Source organism: Microcebus murinus, chromosome 15, assembly GCF_040939455.1.
Source record: "Microcebus murinus isolate Inina chromosome 15, M.murinus_Inina_mat1.0, whole genome shotgun sequence".
NCBI lineage: Eukaryota > Metazoa > Chordata > Mammalia > Primates > Cheirogaleidae > Microcebus > Microcebus murinus.
In genome coordinates this window covers 17,371,018-17,385,689 of record NC_134118.1, presented here as the reverse complement: position 1 = coordinate 17,385,689, position 14,672 = coordinate 17,371,018, and the positions used below count along the sequence as shown (strand labels likewise).

At 42.2% G+C, this 14,672-nt stretch overlaps 1 protein-coding gene and 1 non-coding gene across 2 annotated transcripts in view; one reads left to right on the top strand and one right to left on the bottom strand.

The window, feature by feature from the left end:
- Positions 1–2,997: 2,997 nt before the first annotated feature.
- KIF13A (kinesin family member 13A) overlaps positions 2,998–14,672 on the top strand; it is a 198,487-nt gene continuing 186,812 nt past the window's right edge. The window contains 2 exon segments of the mRNA XM_020280123.2: positions 2,998–3,208; positions 3,448–3,538. Coding sequence (XP_020135712.2) covers positions 3,154–3,208; positions 3,448–3,538 — 146 coding nt within the window. The 5' untranslated portion in view covers positions 2,998–3,153.
- Positions 9,007–9,114, bottom strand: LOC142876782 (U6 spliceosomal RNA). Its single transcript, XR_012923600.1, has one exon. It is a non-coding gene; the product is annotated as a U6 spliceosomal RNA (small nuclear RNA).

Genomic DNA, 14,672 nt, shown 5'->3' with positions numbered 1-14,672 from the left:
ATCCTTTGCATGCATTTATGGTGTTAAGGGCCATCATTCTTCTAGTCCCTTTCCCAGTCACTTGCAATTCTTTGCCTACCTCAATCATGTCCCATTGGTTGCTAAATTATTCCACTTTTATGGCCACAGTAAGTCCTGCATCTGTTCCTTCTGCTCCATGTGCACTATCATTGGCTTTGTTCACACTATCATCCGTCTCATCTGGATGACTGCAACAGCCCTATGGATGGATAGAGTGTTGTCAAATTAATGTTCTATGTCAAATGAATGCTAAAAGAATGCTCTAAATGTGCCAGTTCCTGGCTTTAAAACCAAAACCTTCATTCAGTTCCCATTGCCTTTAGAATAAAGACGAAATTTTTTAGGCACTCAAAGCTTTCATTATGTTGCAGAGAATGAGGGAGAAGGGGAAAAGGGGAGAAAGAAAGAGAGAGAGGGAGAGATCAAGGGGGTGGGGGGAGAGAGAAACAGATTAATTCCTGTACTAGTTTCTTAAGATTGCTATAACAAATTATCACAAACTGGATGGCATAAATCAACAGAAATTTAGTGTCTCAGAGTTCTGGAGTCTAAAGGTCCAAAATCAAGGTGTCTGGGCCAGGCATGGTGACCCACATTTATAATCCTAGCACTCTGGGAAGCTGAGGTGGGAGGACTGCTTGAGCTCAGGAGTTTGAGACCAGCCTGAGCAAGAGCGAGACTCCATCTCTAATTTCAATAATTAAAAAATTAAAAAAAAATCAAGGTGTCAACACAGCCATGTTTCCTCTGAAGACTCTAGGGAAGAATCCTTCCTTCCCTCTTCCTAGCTCCTGGGAAACTTTGGCATTCCTTGGCTTGCAACTGCATCACTCCAATCTCTGCCCGTCTTCACATGGTCTTCCTCCCTGTGTGTGTGTGTCCAAATCTCCCTCTCTTTTCCCTTATAAATACATCCGTCATTGGATTTAGGACCACCGAAACCCAGTATGACCTTGTTTTAACTTGATTATTTCTGCAAAGACCCTATTTCCAAATAAGGTCACATTCACAGGTACTGGGGGTTAGGACTTGAACGTATCTTTTTTGGGGACATAAGTTCAGCTCTTTATAATTCCCATTGGTAGGAACTGCCAGAACAATGGCTCAGCATAGGAATGGCATCTTGCTTGTTGAAAGGTCCTGGATGAAATGAAAAATTTCAGGAAGAGTGGAGGTAATATTAAATAGAGTAGGCCAGAGAGTTTTTTGAATGATGGAATAGCATGCGCAATGGGTAAAATTTTACTTTCGTGAAAAATCAGTCTGGAAGCTGGATATAGGAAAGATTATAGGAGTTAAAGTTAGGAAGGTCAGTTAAGAGGATGCCGCAGTAGCCCAAAGGTGGGGAACTAGATTGTTACCCCCAGAGAGATGAAATTTCACCTATTTGTTCACCTCTTCATTCTTGAAAGCCTGTGGCCAAGAGCCTACAGCAGTGTCTGCCACATAGTAGGGTGCTCAGAACACATTTGTTAAACTGATGAATGGATGGACAAAATAGAATTGCAGCAGTAGGAGTGAGAGGAGGAAAGATACAACAGGCCCTTTCAGAGGTGGACTGACTTAGCCGGCCCTGCAACAAGGCAGGGATGAAGAAGTACAGTCGTCCCTTGGTATATGCAGAGGATTGGTTCCAGGAACACCTGAGTATACCAAAATCCACGCATACTCAAGTCCCACCTTCAACCCTGCAAAACCTGAAAAACACAAAATGTCAGACCTCCGGGTTTGGCCACTGCATTTTCAATCTGCCTTTGATTGAAAAAAATCTTTGTATAAGTGGACTCATGCAGTTCAAACCCGTGTTGTTCAAGAGTCAGCTGTGGTATCAATTAAGCATCACTTAAAGTCAGGCCCGTAACTTGGAATGTGTTGGAGGCAGACCGCACCTCTTTCCTGCCGCCTGCCACCCACCGTCTAGCACAACGTGTGTGTCCACGTCACTTCTCCCACCTTCGCGTGCGCCTCTGGAGTGCCGTGCACAACACTATCCACGTTCGTGGGTGTCCTCACAGCACCTTGCACACGGCGGGACCTCGACACAACTCCCAACAAGTGGATTCCTACACTGAAGCAACATGGAAAGATTCCAGGATCTAAACTCCACACTCTGGACTTCTGGATGCCTCAAAATGCCCGGCACCCGGCGAGCGCCCCCTGAGCACTTGTTGAACCAAACAGAATAAACCAGATCCGCGCAGTTCCGCCCTGGCGGCGAGGTCTGCATCTGGCAGGATGGCAGGATTCATTGCCATTAAATTCTTATGTAAGAGTTAATGACCCTCCCAGCCCGCTCGACATCTCTCCCACGGCAGGAGAGGAAGGGGAAGGAAGGGGGAGCACTGTTTACAAACACACACACTGTTTCGGTGGCAGGTTCACAGATGAATGTCTGGTCTCGGTTCACCACAAAGATCTTAAAACGCGGCTGCGAGCTCCGTGTGGGGCAGAGGGAGGCGGCGCGCCGGGATTTCGGTTGAGGCGCATTTAATTCCGTGGGGAAGGCCTGCCCACCTGGCACGGCGAGTCGGGGCCCTTCCCTCCGCCCAAGGGCTCCGGGTCTGCGGGTGACAGCGGCCCCCGAAGGCGACTGCAGCTCCAGGCCGCGTCCCGGGGGTCCGCGCGGGCGCCGGCTCGGCTCGGCTCGGCTCGGGAGGCGCCCCCGGGGGACAACGCGTCCCGCCCGGGACTCCGGCGGCCCCTGAGCGCCGCGCGCGCCCGCGCCGGGCCTCACAGAGCCGCGGCGACCCCGGCGGGCGGGCGGGGCGCGGAAGATGGCGGCGCGGCCGGGACCCCGGCGGCCGCGAGGGGCCGCGGCGCTGCGCGCTCGGCTGGGCCGGCGCGGCTAGAGCGGCGCCTGGGCCCGAGGCGGCCTCCTCCCCGCCCGCCGCCGCCGCCGCCGCCGCCGCCGCGCCCCGCCCCGCGCGCCCGCCCCTCCCCGGGCCGCGGCAGTGCCCCGCGTCGCGCTCCCCCGGGATGGCCCGCGCGCCTCGGCGCTGCCTCTCGGAGCACACGGCGGAGCGGCGGCGGCCGCGCTCGCGGGGCGCGCGGCTGTGGCGGCGGCGGCGCGGCGCGTGAGGGGCCGCCTCGGGCCGAGCGGGCGCCGCGAGCGGCCCGGCGAGCGCAGCCAACATGTCGGATACCAAGGTAAAAGTTGCCGTCCGGGTCCGGCCCATGAACCGACGAGGTGAGGAGCTTTCCGCTCGTTTCTGTTTCTGCTCGGGCCGAGGGCGGGGGCGACTTTGGGAACTGCGGGGCGGCCGGGCCGGGCCGGGGCGGCGGGAGCGCGGCGGGGCCCGAGGACGCGGCGGAGGCAGCGCCCGTCCTGGCCGCGGCGCCGGCTCCCGGCTCGGCCGCCCCGCGGGACGGAGCCCTGGCGGCGCGGGCGCCCGAGTTTGCAGCGTTCGCTCTCCTCTGTGCTTTCAGAGCTGGAGCTCAACACCAAGTGCGTGGTGGAGATGGAAGGGAATCAAACGGTCCTGCACCCTCCTCCTGCTAACACCAAACAGGGAGAAAGGTAAGGCGGGTTCGCAGTGGGCGGGCAGGAGGATCCAGCCTCGCAGGGTCCTGCAAGTTTGAGCCGGGAAAACGGGAGAGCTCTTCCCTATTGTTGGGAGGACGGCTTCAAGTTTATCGCACGCTCCCGTTCGAAGCTGTTGCAAGTCCAAGTTCCTCTCCTCCCTGCGCGCCTCCCCCTCCGCGCCGTGCCTTCTGCTCTGCTGCGCTGTCGCGGCGCCCTGTCCCGAGCCTGCCCCGGCGGGCTGTGAGGCCCCCAGAGAGTGAGAGGGCCAGATGATGAGTCCAGCGGCCACATTTTACAGACAGGAAAACTGAGGCCCGAGGCGGGCAAGTGACCAGCCCAAGGCCTTGATTGTTCGTGGAACCCAGTGCCTGGGATTTTTTTCCACCACTACACAGTTTGTTTCCTTTGGCAGAATCGTTTGGGGACTTGGTGTGTTAAATGGTGGGGGGGGGGGGTGGAGAATAAAGCAAAACAGTTCATGTACCAACGAGGCAGGCTCGGGCTGGACCATTTAAAATCTATTTTTTTGTTGTTGGTGGTGCTTGATCGAGATAATGCCTGAATGTAATGCGCGAATTTTGATTTTCAAGGAAACAAAAGTAGTGACCTGAACTGTATAGACAACTGGGGGGATGTTTAAAAGGGGGCTGCATTTACTAGATGGCAACATATTTGCATTTGAAAAGTGGTAACTGTTGGATCCTTATTAATTCTGCTCTGTTCCATGCAGCAGTATGGGAAAATGCCCTAAAATAATTAGAATATTTGGCATTTTTCTGTAAGCCCCTGAGAAGAAATCAGTTGGAATTCATTCAATAAGTAATGCAGTAGCTTATAAAAAATATCAAAGAAAAACTGGGAGATTTTACAAAAGTAATTTTTCTTGGAAATGAGTATGAGTTTGTGTTTCTAAAAGTCACCTGTTGATTGATGAGCTACAGTCTGGTGAATTTTATTCTTCAGAGAATTTCACTGAGGAGAGAAGTAGGGTTTGTTACTTTATGGCTAAAGGGAGCACCTGCCTCCATTCTATAACCATGATGGTAGTCAGGCACAATTTTGCACAATTTTGAGGAAGAAATTATGAGGAGGTAAGATTGGGAATGGTTTGCTTTTCGTGTTGAGCCTAGCAGTTTTCATTCAGTTTGCAAACATTCTGCTACCTCTTCAGATTCTTAGGGTGATATTCAATAGCCAAATTATATGGATGTATCCTTGGGTAGTATTTTTAGATACATTTATAGCAGTGTAGATAATATATTTCATGCTGATAAGTAAACTCATTAAGCAAATTAAAGTATTTACAGATTAAATTAGATGCCCTCATCACCAAAGTTTTTTTTTTTCCCAAACTGGATATTGTTATATTGTTTTAGAAAAAAAAATTCTGTTGGGTCAGATTCTTCAAAGCAGTCTAGGAAACAGGTAGAATATTATAGCTTCTCTTACATGTAGCTGCTGCTTCTGTCGTCCTTGCTGGTTTGGCACCTGCTCCTTGTCACTCTTCACTAAAAGGAGTGCTACTGTTAGCTACTATTTAATGAAATCAAGTGTTGTCATTTGTGCAGGGAAACAGATTTGATTTTGTGGAATTTGGCTAGAATATAACTGTGGACAGTTGGTTCCAAATGCTAAGTAATCAGTTGATCATTTATAGGGCTCCCATGTTACTTATGAATCAGGATCTTTTAAGTAAATTTTGTGGGGTGATTTTGGGATTTGTCCATCTGCTTGCTTATTGAATAGTCCCTTATCTGGTGCTGTAAAAATAGCATTGAAATAAAGGTGCTCGCTTGTTCTGTGCTTTTGATTCTTTGAGTGGTGGTTGAGCCCTTTCTGTGGGATTCTACCTGAGTACCGGTCATTTAGTTTATAGACAAGCTGAAAAAAATCAACACAGCAGTGCTACTTATAGATTAGGATTACTGTTTTTTGCAAGGGTGAAGACACCAAATGTATTCTGATTTCCATTATGCAGCTTGGTTTCATATTTCTCTACAGTTTTCCCTTAAAGCAGCAGTGCATTTAAAAATAGAAACAATTCTTCCCTTGGGCTCTAGGTTGATTAATTGCAACAATGCTTCATGCTATGTTTGCAACTCATTTCTATCATTTGTTTTTGGATAGAGCTCAGGGCAGGGCAAAGGTGAGTGAGTAGAATTTGGAGAATATTATTTTTCATATCTCGAGGTCCAAGGATTGAAGTGTAAGAGGTCCTTAAATAAATAAATATTGGCAAATCTGTGTCAAATTGAGAATTGACATTTTTCTAAAAGTTGTGAGAAATTACCAATAAATGAACCATGAGTAGAAATTCAAAGTTACTGGGTGAAAGTTTTCAGTCTAATGAGTAAAAACAAGTGAGAGTACATTAACTTCCAGGAAAAGAAACAGGCTCAGCTTTCATGCTTTTCCCCAGTTATGGAATCAAAGCCAAGACTGCATGGTGAGGACAAAATGATCAGAGGACTTCTGAGGTAAAAATTATTTTGGTGCTAAAATTCTAGGACTGTAATACATTGCATAGGTCCAGGTTAATAGTTGACGTATATACTGATCACTGTTCTGAGACATTAAGACATATGTGAATTTTGTTTCTGAAAATGTTAATACCATTGCATTGCTATCCAGGAGACATTTATGAAGTTCAGATCATGCGAGTACCATGCTTGGAACAGGGCATCTAAAGATAACTCTGGATCCAGTGCCTATGCCAGAGGCTTTCATCTTTGAGAGATGTGGGAAGAGAAAGGAAAAAACAGTTAAAATACAATGTGTTAAATTACGTTGTTGTATACTTTTGCCCTTACAAGTATCATATTATTTGGAAATTTTCTTTCCTCTTCTGTCTCCTCCTTGAGGCTGTGAGCTCCCTGAAGGCAGGTACCTCATCCTGCTTCCCTTTGTGCTCCATGCTCTCCACAGGGCCTGGCACACAGCAAGGGCCCACAGCAACTGTTTGCTGTAATGGGAGCACTGAGGAGGGGCTGTGTTTACCACCCAGGGTCCTGGCAGCTTTTAAAGTCAGGTGGCTTTTGTGTGGTCTTGTGAATGCTGAAGAGTGTAGGTTCATGTTTGCAAGCAAGATTAGGAGAAAGTCCTTAGTCAGTGAAAGGGAAAGCATACCTGGCATGAATTGCTTCTGGGTGGTTGTACGTCTGTGAGTGTGGGAGGTGGAGTGGGATTCAGAAGCAAGGCATTTCTTAGGGGGTGGGGTCTGGGGAAGAGGGGGTAGAATGAGAATGCCTAATTTACCAAAATAGGTGAGACGTGCAGTGAAAAGTCTTCCTCTCACCCCTGCTGACACCCTTACTCTACCCATCCCCTCAGCTCTCTGAAAAAGGGGAACCATAGTCATTTATTTCTCATGCATTTTAAGATATATGTGTGCAGTTTTTCTCACACATGCACGAGTATATCTTATTTATATGTTTTTTAACAAATATATTTGGTATCGTTCAATATCAGTATATTAAGACGCATTCCTTCTTTTTTACATTCAGTATGAATGCTAGTGGTGGTGTTTAAAATATAGGTAGTTGGCTTATGGATCTGATCCTTATGACTTTTAGACAGTGAAGCTTTATCATGAAAAGAGTATAATAGAACTGGCTATCTAGAGAGGTTTTTGTTTTTGATTATTTTATGTGAGTGAATTATAAGGTATGAATCCAAAATAAAGTGTGTATCTAACCTAGTTGAGTGAAAAGAAAATGTTGGCCTAAATAATGGGCTCTTAGAAAAAGAACATCAGAGTTTTTAGCTTCCTGCCTAATTTTTACGTACTGCAAAGGTGAACAGTGTACCTTGCAAAGTATATGAGGGAGAGTCAGCGGAAGAAAGTTTCTTCTTGGTCAATTGCATTTATGTTTTCTAGTTTATGCACTATAGGTTGAGTGTACCTAATCCAAACATCTGAAATGCAAAATGTGCTGAAATCCAAACTTTTTGAGCAATGACATGATGTTCCAATGAGCATTTTGGATTTTGGATTTTTGGATTAGGGACACTCAGTCAGTAAGTGTATAATGCAGATATTCCAAAATCCGAAAAGAATCCGAAATCAGAAATGCTTCTGGTCCCAAGCATTTTGGATAAAGGATACTCAACCTATGTATATGACAAGTTTTTTTTTTTTCCCAAGCAGCCTTCTTCTGCCATTCCAGGCTTTTAGGATGGTTCCTGTGGCTCAAGTGTCTCTCTAGATCACAAATTTAAATATTATTGAAAGTCACACAAAATAAAAAAGATCATCTAAGAAGCAGTAATATTCCACATTATAAAATCAGTTGTGGGACTTTGAATTCTGTTTTCTGTGTTGCTACTTGTCTCTCTGGCTATATTACAGAGTTAATTGTAAGAAAGGAAAGAATATTTAGGTTTCACTAATACAAGAGTAACCGTTCTTCAGGCATGTTATTAGTGGAATTATAAAGAGCATTATAATGGATTATTTTCATTAGCTGTCAACATTTTCAATTTGTTTGAAATACAGGCACATTGAAATATTTAAAAAACAAGACTAAGAGTAATTGTAATGCAATGTAGTTTAGAGTGGTGATTTTACAATTATTTGATGACAGTCCACAGTTAAAAATACATTTTATATTATGAACCTGTATGTGGGGGTATGAGTATTATAAAGGTTCATGAAAAAACACTCTTAACTATGTACAACTTATCTCTTATTTTTTATGCCTTTCTGTTTGAATTCATTAAAAAAATTATGGTTGTGATTTACTAATTGATTTCACAACAACCCAGTAATGAATGAGTCATATAATTTGAAAAACACAGGTTTACTGGGCAAGAGCTTGGGCTCTCTTTTTTTTTTTAAACCAGTGTACATAATTTAAAGTGTAAAGTAGTTCTATAATTTATAAAGGCCATGCTAAAAAAAGTCCTCTTCTTCATTTCTTTCCCCAGAGGCAACTACTTTCAGTGGTTTTAGTTCATTCTTTTGGAATTTCCCTCCATATTTCTAAATAACATGCTGGTAGTGCTTAGTTTTTTATTTGCTCTTTGTTCTCCTTCTACTATTCCCACTCCATCCCCAAATTCTCTCCCTCCCCCATTTTCCCAGTATAGTTGTATAGTAATTTTGGCTGGACCAATATTTAATGTTTATTATTTAAATGAATAGAACACTGTTACATTGAACCACGTACTAGTCAATGAATTCTTTGTATTTTTAACTGTGGACTGTCATCAAAATAGTTGTAAAATCATCACTCTAAACTACATTGCATTATATTTACTTTTAGTCTTGTTTTTTAAATATTTCAAATATAAAGCTTTGTTTTTCCTGGAGTTAACAATTTTTTCCCTTTTTTCCTTGAATTTGCTTCTTTTTTATGTATATATCATTATTAATCCAGTATTCAAACTCTCTTCCCCTTGGCTAAATCTCCTTTAAAGACTTTCAAATATATTAAGTCCTCATTCTCTCTCTCCCTCTCTCTCTTTAAATGAAATGCTTCACGAATTTGCTTGTCATCCTTGCCACAGGGTCATGCTGATTTTCTCAGTTATTGTTCCAATTTTAGCATATGTGCTGCAGAAGCGAGCACATCAGATACTCTCTGAATTTCATCATCTTAGAAACATTTCTCCATGACCCTTCTAACATGTTCTCTTATGAACTGGTAGCCCTCTGTGCTTGGTGAGGCTCTCTTCTTGGGGTTTTATCTGCACCTTCGTACAGGAGATTCCTCTTGTGTGTGGGGAATCTCCTATTTTTCTCTTTTTCTTTTTTCTTGGTTTCCTGCCTCCATTTTGTAGAGCACATCCTTCAGTGGCTTCCTCGGAAAGCATGTTTAGGAAGTAAAGTTTTCTTAATCTATGAAAAATTTCTTCATTCTACCCACTTACCTCATTGATAGTTTGGATGGGTATCAAATTCTGCTTTAAAGACCTTGTTCCAATGTCATTTATCTTCCACTGCTTCTGTTGAGAAGTTATTTCGATTTCTAATTTTTTGGATGTGATCTAGTTTTTTCCTCTCTGGAATCTTATAGAATATTCTTCTTTTTTTTTTTTTTTCAATTTTTTTTTTTTTTTTTTTTTTTTTTTTTTTTTTTGAGACAGAGTCTCACTTTGTTGTCCAGGCTAGAGTGAGTGCCGTGGCGTCAGCCTAGCTCACAGCAACCTCAAACTCCTGGGCTCAAGCGATCCTCCTGCCTCAGCCTCCCGAGTAGCTGGGACTACAGGCATGCGCCACCATGCCCGGCTAATTTTTATATATATATATCAGTTGGCCAATTAATTTGTTTCTATTTATAGTAGAGACGGGGTCTCGCTCTTGCTCAGGCTGGTTTTGAACTCCTGACCTTGAGCAATCCGCCCGCCTCGGCCTCCCAAGAGCTAGGATTACAGGCGTGAGCCACAGCGCCCGGCCTTTTTTCAATTTTTGTGGGTTACAATAGCGGGCCTTTTTGACCTGGAAACTCGTGTCTTTCAATTCTGAACAAAATTCTTGAATTAGTTCATTAGTAATTCTTCTTTTTTATTTTCTCTGTTTTTTTCTGGAACACTTATTTGGACATGGGGTTCCCTGAACTGGTCTTCTGATGGTTTTATTTTTCCCTTCTATCTTTCATCTCTTTTCCTACCTTTTGGGAGACTTCTTCCACTGTCTCTTTCAGCCCTATGTTTAACACGTTGACTGCTACACTAGAAAAAGATTTTTTTCATTGGGGCCATGATGTTTTATTACAAAAATAGAATAAAAACTCAGAAAACAAAATGATCTTTTCTAATTTAATGAAAATTTTGTTATTTTTATTGTTTTCTGTGCATGAATTATGTGCAACTTGAAAAATAGCTCTCATGGCTTCCAAGGTGAAGTGACGTGAGTTACATATGCTTCACAAGGCTCTAGGCTCAAAACTAGCGTGAGTTAAATACAACTCACATAGCAGTTAGTGTATTAATTTTTATTTTCTGCTATCATATTTTTAATGTTCAAGAACTAATTTTTGGCCTTTGTGTATGTTTTTTTTAATAGTATCTTATTAATGTTTCTTGGTTGTGGCATCTTTTCTGTTTGTCTGAAGACATTAATGATAGCTTTCTTTATATAGTCCGCTTTTTTCCCCTAAAGTGCATTGTTTTGTTTATTGGTTTTTGTTTCTTTTATATTAAGTATATTTCTCAGATATAGCTGTATCCCAGCTAAATTCTGGGGTTTCTCCATATGTGATTTATCTTTGTTTTCTCAATGCTCAGATTCAAGAATGCTCAGCATATAGAAAGTATTTGTAGATTATCTCTGCAGTTATTATTAAAGGCTTCTGGCAGTCAAATCCCTTTTCTATTTAACTTCCAATAATAAAAGTAAAAGCAATAATTTTCTTTTTCATAAGAGCATAGATAAATGCTAACACTGAGGTAGCTGCTGTAGACAACTCTTAATTACTCATGTTCCCAAAGATAATTAGTTGTGGTTAGGACAAAAAGCTGGAAAAAAATTTAAATCATATTTTTTGCATCACCGTTGTAAAAATTTCAGTTAACAAATTGTTTTATTCCCTTTCATTTAAAAGATATGTGCCTATTGGGCTGGGGGAAAATTCCGTATTCTTATATCTTTTCAGGATAATACCAAAATGCCTAGTTTATCATCCTACCACTTAACTCAGCTTCTTGTGGCAAAATCTAGTTAGAGATAAGTGGAAAACTTTAATTATTTCAAATATTCAGCAAAATCACACCTGGCCTATACTCAATTTTAAAGAAAATTTACGGGAACAAGTTTCCCTCAAATAGTAGGCATCTTCAAGACATTAAAGCTTTTCACAGTAATCCTTTCTCAAAGGAAAGTTATCCTTTCTCAAATATTCCTTGGAGCAAGAGCAGAGAAGGTGTTTAAATAGAATTAAAGGAGTTTTTAGAACATTACCTGCAAAGGAAACAGAATAGCATAGAAATCAATAAAACATACAGAAACACAGAAAGATTACTTTGTACCTTGAAAAAATATAAATTAAATTTACTAACAACAGAGCTATCAATAAAAGAAGTTATGCTAAAATTTATATGAAAACATGTATTAAAACAATCAAGAATTGATTTATGTGAGATCTAGGAGCTATCTTTTCAGAGAAAACTACAAAATTTTTCTGGAAATTTAGACTTGCAAATGAAAGAAGATATTTCTCCTTGGAAATTCATTTATTTGGCATTTTGCCACTCAACAACTGGGTAGACACTCTGGGAGACCGAGGTGGGTGCATTGCTTGAGATCAGGAGTTTGAAACCATCCTGAACAAGAACGAGACCCTGTCTCTACTATAAATAGAAAGAAATTAATTGGCCAACTAATAGATATAGAAAAAATTAGCTGGGCATGGTGGCACATGCCTGTATTCCCAGCTACTCAGTAGGCTGAGGCAGGAGGATCCCTTGAGCCCAGGAGATTGAGGTTGCTGTGAGCTAGGCTGACACCACGGCACTCACTCTAGCCTGGGCAACAAAGCGAGACTCTGTCTCAAAAAAAAAAAAAAAATTTATTTGTGCAGATATGTAATTCTTATATATTTGATTGTAGATCTAAGATTCAAAAGGAAAAGTAAAGAGGAGAATCCCCCCCATACCCTCAGGGCTAAGATCTGAGATTTCACCAGTCCAAGGCCCCTCATTTGATTGGTTTCATATTAATTTCATTTTGCTATCAGATTAACAATTCAGTGAATCATTGATAAAGTATTAGAACTATTTTACCAAATTGTCCTTCTAGTGGAATTTTCATGTGAAAGGACAGTTGTACCTTTTAAAAAGTTGCTTTGGTAGACACTGTCTAACATGTTTCTGCATAGGTAACTTTATAAGAAGCAGGGCAAAACCAAAAATGGGACAGGGGAGAATCATTGTCCTACCAAGCCTAAGAGGTCAGTTATTCTTATTTTTCCTCTACCTTCATTTTGCCCTTGCCCATGTCATACAAATATTTGCAGTTAAAATTCTGTGTTCTGTCCCAGCTACTTGGGAGGCTGAGGTAGGAGGATCTTTTGAGTCCAGAAGTTGGGCGCTGCAGTGAGTTATGATTGTTCCATTGTACTTTAGCCTAGGAGACAGAGTGAGACCCTGTCACCAAAAAAAAAAAATTGTGTTTTACTTTTCTTCATTTATATTTTGTCGCACTACATAGTTTTCCGATGATCATTTTAATGATTGAATATAGTCTGTTGAATTTCATAATCTTTAACCATTTCTATAGTTTTAGACTGTATAGTTTTTTTTTTTTAGTGATTATAAATAACAGAGCATCTTAAAACTTTTTAGAGTCCTTTGCTTACTAATTGTAAGGCATGTCTTCTAAAAGTATGCCAGCACAAAAACACATCTTTGAAATTGTATGACAACATGAACTATTTTCTTGCATTATAATGAAGCTAAAAATTGATGATTTTCATATTTAAGTATGAGAGAGAACATGGAAGAAGTGATTTTGTATGAACACTAACAAGACCAAAATTCAAGTGTGCATCAGAATTACCTGGAGAGCCCCATCCTGACATGTTCTGATTCAGTAGGTTTGAGGGGCTTGAGAATTTGATACTGATATGGGTGGCCTAGGAACAAGCTTTGAGAACTGCTAGTCTAGACTAGCACTGCCTAATGTGGCTAGTGTGGCTGAGGAATTGAATTTAAAGTTTTATTTAATTTTCATTAGTTTACTTATTTAGTTTTTGGAGACAGAGTCTCGCTCTTTTGCCCTGGCTAGAGTACAGTAACGTCATCATAGCTCACTGTAGCTCAAACTCCTGGGCTCAAGTGATTCCCCTGCCTCAGCCTCCCGGGCAGCTGGGATTATAGGCACACACCACCACCCCAGCTACTTTTTCTATTTTTTTGTAGAGATAGGATCTTGCTCTTGCTCAGGCTGGTTTCAAATTCCTGAGCTCAAGAGATCCTCCTGTCTCAGCCTCCCAGAGTGCTAGGGTTACAGGCGGGAGCCACCTCGCCCAGCCTTATTCGTTTAAATTTGAACAGTTACATGTGCCAAGTGGCTACTGTATTGAACGGTGCAGGTTTAGACAGTAATTCTCAACTTGGCTGCACATTAGAATCATCTGGGGTGCTTTAAAAATAGATGCCTGGGTCCCATTCCCAAAGATTCTGGCGTAATTGGGCTGTGGTGCACCTTGGACATTGCAATTTTTTTTTTTTTTTTTAAAGCTTCCCTGATGTGCCAGTTACTATTGTTGCCTAACAAATCACTCCAAACCTTAGTGGTCTAAAACAACCATTTTTATTATGTCCATGGATTCTGTAGGTCAGGAATTTGGACAGGGACAAACTGTCCAAAGCCTTTTTTCTGCTCCACAGTGTCTGGGAGTGTAGCCATCTGTAGGCTCAGCCAGGCTGAATGTCTAAGGAAGACGGTTAATGCACGTGGTTGGCAGTTGATTCTCATTTGTAGCCAAGGTTGAAAACCACTGGTCTAGTTTAATAAGCCAGGTTTTAAGCACAGTTTCACAACGTAAGGACTCTCTAGCCAGGTGTATTTACCTAAAATGCCTCTCATCTTTGTTTTTACTTGAATTACAGACCAGGGGGAAGGAATTACCTAAATTATCTAGGTACAGGGTGCTTGCCTATCCCTTTACCTGAAATTGACTTGTGGGGAAGCACAAGTTCTTTTTCACCTTTCTGGTTTGAGTGTTGTGGTCCTCAGCTTCCTGCTTCGGGTCCTGTAACTATGTGGCAGTCACCGTGGAACCCTGGAGACCGTGACAAATGAGGAGGATCTGAGCTGGCCTGTGGCGAAGTAGCATGGCCTAGTGAACAGGTGGGAAGTCTGGGTGCCACCTGGTTCTGCCACTGACTCGGTCTGCATTGATCTTTCAGCTAGCCATTGATCCTTTCCCAGCTCAGTTTCTTCATCTGTAAAATTGAGGGCTGGACTAGATAATCTGTAGGGTTTTTTCAAGTTCTATCTAACATTTGTATTTAGCCCAGTTGTACTTTAAATACAAAGTTGAGTCAAATAGAATATATGGGTAATGTTGATAGGGGCTGAAATGGGTTGCATTTTAATTTACTTCTTGTCAGAGTGTTAGAAGAACTAGGGAGAACAAGGTCACTGTTCTTGGGAGGCTCGGCTTGCCTGCAGTAGCTGATGTGA